A 13,221-nucleotide genomic window follows, 5' to 3' on the forward strand; every position below is an offset into this window, starting at 1 on the left:
TTAGCAGTGAACAGTGATCACAAAATTCTATATTGCTCTCGTGTCTGACATTTTTTAATGCGCAAGTTGTCTCACCGTGGTTTCTGGAATTTTACTATCAAGTTGCAAAAACTACAATCACCGTACAACGTGAATAAGAAGAATATATTTATCTTTAATTTATCTGACATTGACCCAAGCCTTAAGGCCGCCATTAAGGGGAATAATAATTATAATACATATAGTAACGCCAGTGTTTGTTGCTTCCAGCAATATTCGAGTGTATTCGCGGCGTGGAGTCTCTCGGCAACGACTTCTTTTTGCCGACTTGCCGCAACTTCTTCAACATCTTCCACCCCTACGACCCGATCGCCTATAGGTAAGGACACCTTTTCATCCATGTACCTGTAGTTCTTTTATTAAGAGCTCTTTTCGTCTCCGTTCTCGAATGTGCCATCTACCATTCATCTACCTATTAGCCTATTACCTGCGACTCCGTCTGCGTAGTTGGTGTCAATTAAGTGTCTCGTGATATATGTGTTGAGGAGTGTAGTAATTCCATTTGAAGTTCTGTGGTGTTTTGTTTGGCATGGTGTGACGTCTGATATGGTGCGCGTCACCTCGTTTAAGTTAATCTTAAACATGTATACTATGGCTATCTGTGGGATCCTGTAATTGGCTCTGTGTTGCTATTCCTTCTACATATATTGTGTTTTAGCTGTTGGTTCTCCTTAAATAAATAAATAAATAAATAAATAAATAAATATTTATTTATTTATTTAATTATTCTTTTGCAGGATCGAGCCCCTCGTCAACCCTCAACTACAAAACGTGAAGCCGTCTTTGATACCTCACCACAAAGGCAGAAAACGAATGCACTTAGGTAAACTGCGTATATTGTTTCCAAACGTGAATGAATTAATATTTTTCAGTTTGAATTTTTCCAAAACAAAATGAAATATTTTTGGATCCTTCTTCATTCCTTCTAATTTAGACACATTACTACAAAAGTATTGAACATAGGCCGCCCCCATAGACCTCCAGTGGCTACGGTTGTAAGCGGCCTGCATCCACAATGAACCCGCGGTTTTAACCGTCCATCTCGTTGGTGGACGTCCTACGCTGCGCTTGCCGCGCGATCTCCATGCGAGAACTTTTCGGCCCCAAGTTTTTGCTATATGACCTTCCCGTTGCCACATCAACGAGCTAATTCGCTTAGCTATGTCAGTGAGCCTCGTTCTTCTACGTATCTCCTCGTTTCTGATTCGATCCCGTAGAGAAACCCCAAGCATAGCTCTCTCCATAGCTCGCTGAGCAATTCTGAGCCTATTTATAAGGCTTATAGCGAAGCACTAGGTCTTGGATCCATATGTCATAACTGGTAACACCGAACTGGTTGAAATTAAAAGTATTAAGTTGTATGTATATTATTTTAGAGTTGAAAGAGACCATGGCACGCGTAGGGGCGGACTTGAAGCAGAAGTTGATGGAGTCGATAAAGAACACGTGGTCCAGCATGTGGGCGTCCACCGCGCCGCCGCCCGACCACCAGCTGGAGAAGGTAACTCATCATCATCGTCATCATCATCATCATCACCATCATTATCATCGTAATCATCATCATCACTGTTAGGCTGCGTTTCTACCAGAGATGTGCGAGGATGTCTTGCGGGGAATGTGTTTTTCACGAACCAATAGAAACGATATGTACCTATCCTCGCACAGCACAGCTCTGGTGGAAACAGCTGAGCGGAGCGAGGCGAGGTAAATTAAGCGTTCCTATTGGTCCATGAATAACACATTCCTCGCGACATTCCTCGCTCTGGTACATTGTGACTAATGAGGGCTATCGTTTTTTGTCTCACTAGATGGCGCACTGTTGCGTGAGGTTTTTAAGTATGGCTTTCAAAGTCTGTTATTACGGGCGTGAAAACAAAGTTTAGATTAAAATCATATTTAATACACCTTAAAACCGTACCATAAAAATATCGAGCATGCCACAGTGTTGCATAGTCCCCGTTTTGTTCGGAAAAAAGGGAGGACTAAGGTTTCCGAAAGACAAAACTGTCTCGAAACACCGACATTCATTGCCCCGGAACGCATATTTGCCATAATTAATTTCAGATATTGCAAAATATTCACAAAATTATTCTACTTAATTATAAATAAACCCGCGTAGCTCACCCAAAAACTATGAGATTTGACATTTCGGAGACCTCACGCTACACTAGCGCATCTAGTGGCGAATTCATACGCGATAGCCCTCATTAAATTGTGACTTGTGTTCTTATTCTAGGTAGTAGAAGAAGAAATTGAAAAAGAGCAAATGGAAGAAGACACTCCTAGTAAAGAAGACGCCATGCAAGCTGACGTGGTGAGTCTGTTGCTTAAAAACGAGGCTTGTTTTCACCTAATACGCAATATTTACGCCGGTTTATTTTGTTTTTTAGAGACGACTTCCTATCACGACGATCCTTAAATATCTTAGATATGAGTTTGAAAGTAAAGCTTTACTAGTAATGATACAGCAAGGTATTAAACGAATGCATTAAATGCGCTAAAATCATACAATCATATTTAATTGACATTCTAATACTTAATAATCAAGGTTCTAAGATTAGACTCAAATACTTTAAATAGTAACTGCAGTCATCTGAGAGTTGGAGTGGATGTACAGTGCTTTTCTCCAAGATTTGATGCGGGGCAATAAAGCAATAGTAAATTGATAACCAAGGGTGGAAAGTGATCTATTTCACCTGAGATATTTCTGGCGCTCGAACGAAGTGAGATATCTCAGGTGAAATGGCTCACTTTCCACCTTGGCTATCAATCTACTAAAATTAAATGCTCATGCACAGTTTTAAAAAGTTGCGCTTGTACTTTCCCGCGATACTTGTTTTTTTTTTTTAAGTACACGACTCATAATGCCATTTCATTACAAATAATAATTAATAAAGAAAAAATTAAAAATGTTAAATGCAATGAAGCTTAGTGTAACTAAATTACAGTTTAAGGGCTACTGAGTGCTTTTTACATACTTCAGCCATTTTGTTTAATAACTATTTAATCGGTTTCTTAAATTGTGGTTGAACTCAAAATATAAAAAAACAGTGACACTATTCGAGGACATTTTTAAAGACGCTGTTTCTTTCTAAATTAAATCTTAGACTAAAAAAAAGGCAGAAGGAATTTCCGAACTATGGCCCAAGCCCTTTTGTTCTGAGAGGAAGCCTGTGCCCAGCAGTGGGACGTATATAGGCTGGGATCAGATGAGAAGGAATTTGATCTTCAGGCTGTTTAGATTGACTTACCGTAGTCAAAACGTGCATTTAAAATATAAATAAACTAATGGAATTCCATACAATTTCCCGGCCGCTGGTTTTTTTTTTATTCGTGGCAGTCTATAAGGAAGAACTTCGTGTACTATGTTTGCAACAGTTAGGCGGACATTTCCAAGCATATTGGAAGAAACACTGTAGCTGGTGGCGGAGAAAATAAATTAATTATCGTTTTTATTGTTGTTACTATTTTTCCTGTTTTATTGTTTAGGCTGTAGGCGACATGCTGGGCAAACTCAATGACGGTCGGCGAGTGGATTATGTTCTACAAGAGGCGCCGTTCGAGATGATTAACGAGTATCTCTTCGCTATGAGCAGCCATGTCTGTTACTGGTGAGTATACTAGTAAATATATAGACAGTCATATAATATTCAAGAACATGATGGAGAAGATAGTGATAAAGATTGGGCGCACCTGGGAAGCAATTTAATGGTATTTTTATTTTTTATTTTTATTCGACTGGATGGTAAACGAGCAAGTGGGTCTCCTGATAGTAAGAGATCACCACCGTCCATAAACACCTGCAACACCAGGGGTATTGCAGATGCGTTGCCAACCTAGAGGCCTAAGATGGGATACCTCAAGTGCCAGTAATTTCACCGGCTGTCTTACTCTCCACGCCGAAACACAACAGTGCTTGCACTGCTGCTTCACGGCAGGATTAGCGAGCAAGATGGTGGTAGCAATCCGGGCGGACCTTGCACAAGGTCCTACCACCTGCAAAAGCCACCTTTACCTGGTGCACGTAAAGTTCCCAATCCGTACTAAGCTTGTGTGGGAAGTAAAGTACAAGCATTCTCATTCTGACTAGGCTACTGGTGACTGTAGGGGACGTCTCTCGATGAGGGCTAAAACATAGGTGTCGCTAGTGTCGCTGCTTAAGTGACTAAAAAAAAGCAGGCATATGTGGTGCATGAGGGTGCATGGGAGAAATTTCTGTGTAGACTCCTGTCCAGTGGTGGTGTAGGGGTATGGCACGCAGCACGGTATGCTGGGGACCTGGGTTTGATTCCCAGCGCTGTGTATCCATGTTTCAGTTTGCATTTTCGTAGGCTATGCCTATCATTGGGATGTGTATAAGATGAGATTAATGATAATGACGGATTAATGATTTACCCCCTTATTCATAAACGACAATCAAACCTATTTTAGTTAAAATGCCGCTAAAATTCGTTTGTCCTTATCTGTCACTTCGACATTTGTATTTGTTAGAAAGGGACAAAGCATTTGTTAGTTAACATAGGCTTGTTAAGTTTTTATGAATAAGGGGGTAATACTATAGGATATGTCGCCACTAAACTTTTTGGGGCTTTTGCTTAAAATGCGCACGATGTGGGCGCAAGGGTCTTGACAGATGGACTGACGAACAGACAGCATTGCAAAGTGCTTGTTAAGGATTCCTTTTTTCCAACTTTGTAAAAAATCTTAGAATTTTGTTTGACTATTATTTAACGAACTACTAAAACAGGCAGTCAGTTTAATGTTTGGAGTCGGACTGACACTTGGTCATTTCCTAATCCTATTGATGATCAATCCTCATCCCTCAACACGCAGGGAGTCTGAAGACACGATGCTGCTGATCCTCCGCGAGATCTACGACTCTTTGGGCGTGCAGGCTGACGTCACCGTGCCGCAGCAGAGCATGACCGTGCAGAGGAACGCTGCGGCAACTAGCAGCGTGAGTACTTGGAACTATAAACTGTAACACAGCACAAGCGTTACGCAACACAGCACAATACAGGTAAAACACAAGCACAACACAAGCGTAACACAACACAAAAGTAACATAAGGCAAGAGTAACACAACACAAGCGTAACACAACACAAAAGTAACATAAGGCAAGAGTAACACAACACAAGCGTAACACAACACAAACGTAACACAACACTGGCACAAAACAAGCTTCGCTACTAGGTCATTGTTGTCAAGTGGCCCGTGATATTTCTTAATTTACTTTATTGTACGGTCAAGGATAAATTAATTAATGAGCCAACTGGAAGAGATCCCTTTAAGGGATAAGTTCGCCTTTGTACATCTTATTATCCTGTGTTATGTTATTTTCATGTGTTTTTATGTACAATAAAGAGTTTTACAATACATGCATGGAACCATTTCACAGTAAACGTGTCATAGTGACATCGCATTAGTTAACAAGGAAATTCGTAATGGCTTTTCCTTTGAAAAGGTTCCATGGTGGCTCCATGGAGTACATTGTGTCTTGTCTTAACTTAAGGGGAGCGTTAAATAAGGAATTACGATAGAAGCCTGAGGTCGAATAATGGGTACAACTATTCCGTAATTATTTTACCTAAGTTACCTAAAAACTATGAAAAACCGGCCAAGAGCATGTCGGACACGCCCAAAATAGGGTTCCGTAGCCATTACGAAAAAATAGTAATATTTTTGTAAGAGTTTCGTATTTTATACGCTCGATTTTAATGAAAATGTGCACTTTAAAGTTGAATATTTCGCAAACATATCACTGAATCGAAAAATCGTCTTAGCAAACCCCTAATGGTTTTAATAGACCTACCCAATGATACCCCACACTATAGGGTTGGATGAGAAAAAAAAATCACCCCCACTTTACGTATATGGGAGGTAACCTAAAAAAAAATATTTTTGAAATTTTAACTGTACCATTTTGTCGGCATAGTTAACTTATATATCCGTGCAAAATTACAGCTTTCTAGCATTGATAGTCTCTGAGCAAAGCCGCGGACGGACAGACAGAGACAGACAGACATACATAACTATAAGGGTTCCGTTTTTGCCATTTTGGCTCCGGAACCCTAAAAATGGTTGTTAATGTTTCTAATTGTATTCAAATTATATAACACGTTTATTGTTTCAGGACGAGAAGTTCCCGTGTTCAGGTAAATAATTTTTAAATTTCACGAGACTTGTCGAAAACCGTCAAAGTTCCTAAGAACAGATCTTTGTATGTCTTACAATTCATATAGTTCATATAATTAATATAGTTTTGACATTATGTAATCTTAGATTTAGTTAGGTACTTATAAAACTGCTGTTGTGTGCCCTTACAGGGCGTCATGGACCGACTTATATTATTTACTAATGTGACATCTTATAGTAATGAACATGGCTTGACAATAAATAAATTTCGGACTTGCCCGTACTGACCGATCTATAAAGAGGACGAGATGTTGATTATGATGATTTATGGTCACCTCTTACTAAATTATGACGTAGGGACCTTTGAAAAACTATTTCTCAAATGGCCGGCAACGCACCTGTGATAACCCTCGTGTTGCGGGTGTCTATGGGCGACGGTCATTGCTTCCCATCAGGTGACCCGCATGGTCGTTTTCCCCCTCTGACATAGTAAAATAAGTTTTAAAACACCACTTTGATTTTAATTAACTTGTATTGTTTCAGAAGTACCTTCGACCAGTCGCAATGATTCATAGCCAAAATGAGAACAAGAGACAACAGTTGCTACTTATTCATAATTATAGATTAAAAGTTACAATGGATTCAACATTATTTTAAAATATTACTGAAATAGTTAATTGTTTCTAAGTCGCCAACGCGACGCGTATAACAAAAGGCTTGAGTTGTGACCAATTTGAACTTATCGTGAGGTAGTTTACGCTAATGTAGAAATGTGTTAATTTCCAACAAGCATACAATCATGCAGATGTAGTAAATAATTCTTTCCCATCGTATTTTCTCGATAACGTTCGTTTTTTTCATTATGATTGGTTATTTGGAGTATTTTTGTATTTTTTATTTACACAAAACACTAAGTGAGTAATAACCAATCATAATTTGACTAAATATAATGACCCGGATAACTCACGTCTTAAATCGAGTTTAGCTCGACATGTTTCGGGCTAATCCGTAGCCCTTCGTCTTCGTTTTTAGATGTTTTGGTTATGCGGGGACCCTGTGGTAAATTGGAAACTACAGTTTATCGTAAGCCAACTCATACGGATCGATACTTGAGGGCAGATTCACACCACCATCCTTGTCATTTGTCTTCTTTGCCTAGAACGTTGATAAATCGAGCCTTGAATATTTGTGATCCAAAATTTGTGGATCGTGAACTGAGTCACGTGAGACGGGTTTTGGAAAGCAATGGTACAACTGGAGGCAGTGCAACCGTGTGGTGAACGTGTCGACTCGTCAAAGACCGGTGGGAGCTGAGAGGGTTCCGGTATATTTACCGTTTATAAAAGGGGTGACGGATAAAATCGGACACTTGTTACGCCGAAGATATAGCATCAAGTCGATTTTCCGTCCTCATATGCAGCTCAGACAGTTGGTACGTTCGCCGAAGATAGGAGCCCCTGAGTGGCCCCGGGTATATATGATTCCCTGTGCCTGTGGCAAGAGCTATATTGGAGAGACTGGACGAAACGTTTCCACAAGGGTATCGGAGCACATACGCAGTATGAGGAAACAGGACGACAAGGGGTCTGCTGTGGCCGAGCACTCAATGAACTCGGATTCGACGCCACTATATCAGATTTGATAGGTATCTGTACTTGCGAGAGAGAAATTTTTCATTCCGCGGAAAGTGCGTGAAGCCATCGAGATTAGTCGTCGGCCGAATTTCAACCGGGATAGTGGTTGGACGGTACCTCCGAGTTGGAAAACGGTGTTAAATACTCGTGCTGCGTCATCGGTGTGTGTGAACGTACCTTTACAGAGCGATGTTGTTAGTGTTGTGTGCTACCCTACATTTGACAGTTGTAATGATGATGAAAACGCGGGTAGTTGTGTGCCGGTGTCAGTTTCGTCGGGTAGTCGCGCGAGCAGAGCGGCGGCGCGCAGTGCGCGTGTTGCAGCAGCCGCTGAGTCGCGTTGCTCCGAAGACGAAGGGCTACGGATTAGCCCGAAACATGTCGAGCTAAACTCGATTTAAGACGTGAGTTATCCGGGTCATTATATTTAATATGAGTGAGTCTCACGGTAGTTTTCATGTTCATAATTTGATTGTTTAGTAACGACATCTTTTGTCTGGGTGAGCGGTTAGTTCCGAAAGAGTGTTACGTCTCTCGATGAGTAACATCTCAGTCTCAGTGTGACATACTTCAAACTCGTGGTTTGACATTTGCCACTAATAAATAATGTATCCTATTTATTTAATACAGACATCTACCGTACAACGGCCAACCGATAGTGTCTTTTTCAACCTTGACAAACTCAAACATTGGCGGAATCATCGATCGTATCGATGGAGCTATAATTGTTTTTAAAAATAGATTTGAATTAATACAATAACTGATAGGCAGCTCGGCAGCAATCGAAAGTAGTCGTGCGTTCTAAATTTCCACGATGAGAACGAATTATTCGCTATAATATATCTGTGGTAAATTGTAATAACAACGAAAACAAAAAAAAATAGTACATTGTGTCTTAAGGGCGGTAAATAAGGAATTACGAACGAGTGTCTATTAGAATTTAATGACTCGATGTTCGTAATTCTAGTACCGCCCGTGCGACATGTAATGTTTTTCATCACATTTGCTAGTAAAATTGTATATTTGTTAAAGAAAAATTAATATTTTTCAAAAATTGCCGATACCGCTGACTGCGCCCTTGGCAGCGCCAGCTCCCGCCGCCCTCCCCCCTCCCCCTCCGCAGCATGTGCATGGCGTGCGTGTGCAGCGCGCGCACGGAGCAGCAGCACGCCATGCAGTAACAAACTCATTGACCGACCTTGGGCTTCATGACATGAAAATTAGTACGCGCAATGACTCATTTACCGACCACGGGTTTCATGACAAGCACATTAAGGTCGAGGGTTTTATTTGGGGGGTTGCAAGCAAGGTAGCCTGCATGTTACGACACTGTTTACGAGCAAGTGTGATGAAAAAGTTTATTTTTAAATTCTGATCCCTTTCTACAATATTCTCACGATTAAAATAATGTTTTTTTGATAGTTTTTGACTCGTTGCGACGAAGTTTGATGACACATCGTGGAGTATGTACGGTCACGACCGTTAATTTGGGACCATTTCGTGAAAAAATCCTTTGAATTGTCATACGAAATGACAGATGTTCGACCTTAAGTGGGTACAGTCAAGGGCAAAGATATCGACACGGCCAAAGTTACAAAAATATGTACACACGACTTTATGCACTTAACATTAAGGCCGTGTATACATATTTTTGCAACTTTGGCCGTGTCGATATCTTTGCCCTTGACTGTACCAAATTAACGCTCGTGGCTGTAACATCGTGACACAGCGTTGTATCGCTACTGAAAATTGGTTGTATTTCCTTAGGTTAATTCTACACTTCGTTTATTTTAGCATTAGAAAGAACGTAAGCGATCTTGACGTGTCTTTTTATTGAAAAACACTTTTGTAAAATAAATAAGTCACAGCAGCAAATATGCTAATGCACCAAGGACCATGGTCATTTCATTTATATTGTTTTGGTTTCATATCGTAAGTAATACCACAGGTAATACTATTTTTTATGAAACGTTTTTCAAATAACTCGTGAAGATTGTTTACCCTTTTTCTAATCCTATTTATAAATTAAACAAAACATAGGTACCTACTGTTATGCATAATATAAAATTACTTGTAAATGACAAGTTGAAATAACTATAAATATAAAATAATTATATGAAATTCCGAATGCGATAGGAGGTCGAAAATGTTGAAAATTTAAATATAAAAAAATGCATATTATTAAATGTATGAAAATTGTGATTATGCTAAAGTTTATTTTTGTTTTGGATTATTGAGAAATATATTTTTGCAAATATAACGACAGTCGGAAACATTTGGAGGCTCGTGTTTTTGTTTTAGTTTTAAATATATATAAATTTTAGTTTACTTTAACCAGTTCACCGCCCGGCCGTTTTGTAATAACTCTAGTATCCTAGAGTTAGTCAAATCTTGCGAGTCCAACTTTAAGGTGGCGGTTCGCGCCGCGACAGAGACAAGCGACCGAGACAGGAGACCACGACCGTCACTTGACGTTAGGAATCTCGGGTCTCTGTCTCGCTCGCGAACTGTCGCTTATACATTGCCTAACGTCAAGTAATGGTCGCGGTCTCCTGTCTCGGTCGCTTGTCTTTGTCGCGGTGCGAATCGCCACGTTAACCCACTCCGGTGGTCAGATTGATTTGAAATTCGGTGTAAGTACATATAAAGATTCAGTGACAGCAAGTATAGTCAACAATAACATATTGTATTAGAAATGAGTTCTTAGCAAATATTTAATTAAGGCGCTACTTTGCGAAGATTCATATCAATGAACTACAACCTTTCCTTCTACACCTCCTGTTTACTTTCTTCTTCTAACTTATTGTATTTCATTGGCGATACATACAGTATACGATATTAAAAATCTAATTTATCTTATACTTGCTGTTGCCCGCGACTCCGTCTGCGTAGAATTCGTTTATCGCCATCCCGCGGGAACTATGCAATTTTCCGAAATAAAAATCCTATGTCTTTCCCCGGGACTCAAACTATCTGTATACCGAATTTCATCTAAATCGTTTCACTGGTATAGACGTGAAAAGGTAACAAACAAACAAACAGTTTTACAAACCTTCGCATTTATAATGAGGTACCATTTTTTGCGAGACTAGACATGTTAATGTACGATATTAAAAATCTAACTTCTAATTTATCATACATTAGAATTAAATAGATTTTAACATATATTGTTACAAATATTTTGTCTACATTTCAAGCCAAAATGGTCTTGCCTTTTTAACATACGTAGTTCTACACACTGATCGAAGAATTCCCAGTTTTGTGATTCTGGAAATGATGTCAATAAATTTAAAGTTCTTATTTCACTGAAATATTTGTACTTGTCAAAGCACATTCGGCAGTTATTCTTACAATTAATTTGTACTTTATAAAGTACGCGAGGTCTAGGCTAGGGTCAGATAGCGGTGAAAGGGTTAAAGTTATTCTACGGCCAGCCCTCGATGTTTCCCGTCCAAATGTAGCCTAAGATTCTCTTCCTTTTTATTAAGAAAAAAAAAACATAACGCTAAGTCCTATACAGGCTGATTCTTGTGTGACCGAGATCAACCCTACACAATTCGTTATATGTGTACAAATTCACTGCCGTGAAATATTCACTTCTTTAACGAACATTACCGGACTTGCTACTTTAGGGATTGAAAAGAAATTAAATCGACCCGAATTACCGAATTGTCTAGGGTTGGTTGGTTTGATTACGTCTCCAAAATAATTTTGTATTTATTTCAATCTAATTTATGGGAAAGTATTAGGCATTATAAATATGTTTTACAAAGTATCTACAGCGTGAGCATACATTAAATTGTTTGATATTACTGTCCAATATTCAACTGAGGATTAAAGTAGGGACTGGAGAAATTGCGAGTTTCAGATGGAAATGTCAAAATAAACACTAAGAAATATACCTACGCGTGTATTTTTGTTACAACCGCAAAATTTAACACGTTCACTGTCCCCATTCAAAAATTCCAAACTTATTGTACGCAATACATATATTGTTGCTCGATATAATTTCAAAAAGTAATTAGGTATGATCTGGTCATCATCACCCCAGCTTATATACGTCCCACTGTTGGGCACAGGCCTCCTCTCAGAATGAGAGGGCATGGGCTGTAGTTCCCACGCAGGCCCAGTGCGGATTGGGAACTTCACACATAGGTACCATTGAATTACTTCACAGCTGTGTGCAGGTTTCCTCACGATGTTTTCATTTGCCGTTCAAAGCTTGTGGTAAATTTCAAATGTATTTCGCACTTGAATTTCAAAAATTCAGAGGTGCGAGCCGGTTTTTGAACCCACGAACCTCTGCTTGAGGCGATAGGCCAAACCGCTAGGCCACCACGGCTTCATGATCTGTTAGTTAATGCTAAAATTAAAACCTGTTACAGATGTGTTTTATCGGAAAAGTTTGTATCGTGCTCTCTCAATGAGGGCTAAAAGACAGGCGACTAGCGCTAGATGGCGTTAGTATCGTGGGTTTTGACGTCACGACCTCACGATACTAACGCCATCTAGCGATATTTTGCCTGTTTCTAGCCCTCATTAGCTTCAGTACCAATTATTAATGAATGTGAAAATGTCGCTCATTTTACAATAGTAATTGATTGACACTTCGGATGCAGTCTTATTCCGTATGAGATCAGAGTTTTCCCAATGAAGAGCCATTACGCAATAAATCTGTACCTCTTGTGTTTGTATCAAAAATACACGCTGTATATTGATATCTATTTAGTAATCCCGAGCATAAGTAAATTTAAACTTGTCTTAATTAATACTTGTACGGTCAAGTCATTTCATTCATGAGCCACTACGGAACCATTTCACACTAAAAATCATAGTGACATCGCATTAACACGCAAAATTAACAAGGAAAATTGTAATGACTTTTATTTTGAAAAGGTTCCATGGTGGCAAGAATTTGCTTTTTACACATTTTTTTCTTACCTTCAAATCTTAAAAGTAGATTTTGACCCACTTCCAGTGGTTATCTATCATCATGTCAGCCGAAAGACGTCCACTGCTGGACATAGGCCTCCCCCAAGGCTCCACTCAGACCGCGCGGTCTTGTGCTGTCCCCATCCACTTTCCGTGGTCGAATCGACTTATAATGGTAAATGTGTAGAAGTCTTTTATCAATTTTTTTTAGTATTTGAACTACACTAAACAGAAAATATAAAACAATGATGCCTTGGGTTGTTTCGGTGAAAAAGTTAATCGTGTGTTTTGGTTAAGACAATTTTAAATTTAGGTACTCTAATTAATGCATTATAAAATGTAAAAAGGTATGAAATTGTCGCCGCTGCTTGTAAAATAGAAATATTTTGACATACGCTATTTATTTTTATTCTTAAAAAAAATCGATTATGCAACTAACAATTATTTCAATAAAGTTTATATTTTACTAAAGATATTTGT

The 13,221-nt window shown here is 39.1% G+C and overlaps 1 protein-coding gene across 1 annotated transcript in view; it reads left to right on the forward strand.

Annotated features, from left to right (window-relative positions):
- The window catches only part of LOC141444469 (triacylglycerol hydrolase DDHD2-like), a 6,460-nt gene extending 257 nt beyond the window's left edge, over nt 1–6,203 (forward strand). Inside the window, exons 2-8 of the mRNA XM_074110018.1 lie at nt 250–358; nt 777–862; nt 1,416–1,540; nt 2,276–2,353; nt 3,529–3,650; nt 4,873–4,996; nt 6,174–6,203. Of these exons, the coding sequence (XP_073966119.1) occupies nt 250–358; nt 777–862; nt 1,416–1,540; nt 2,276–2,353; nt 3,529–3,650; nt 4,873–4,996; nt 6,174–6,203 (674 nt within the window). The remainder of the gene's footprint in view (nt 1–249; nt 359–776; nt 863–1,415; nt 1,541–2,275; nt 2,354–3,528; nt 3,651–4,872; nt 4,997–6,173) is intronic.
- The last annotated feature ends 7,018 nt before the right edge of the window (nt 6,204–13,221 follow it).

The sequence above is a fragment of the Choristoneura fumiferana genome, chromosome 30, assembly GCF_025370935.1.
Source record: "Choristoneura fumiferana chromosome 30, NRCan_CFum_1, whole genome shotgun sequence".
NCBI lineage: Eukaryota > Metazoa > Arthropoda > Insecta > Lepidoptera > Tortricidae > Choristoneura > Choristoneura fumiferana.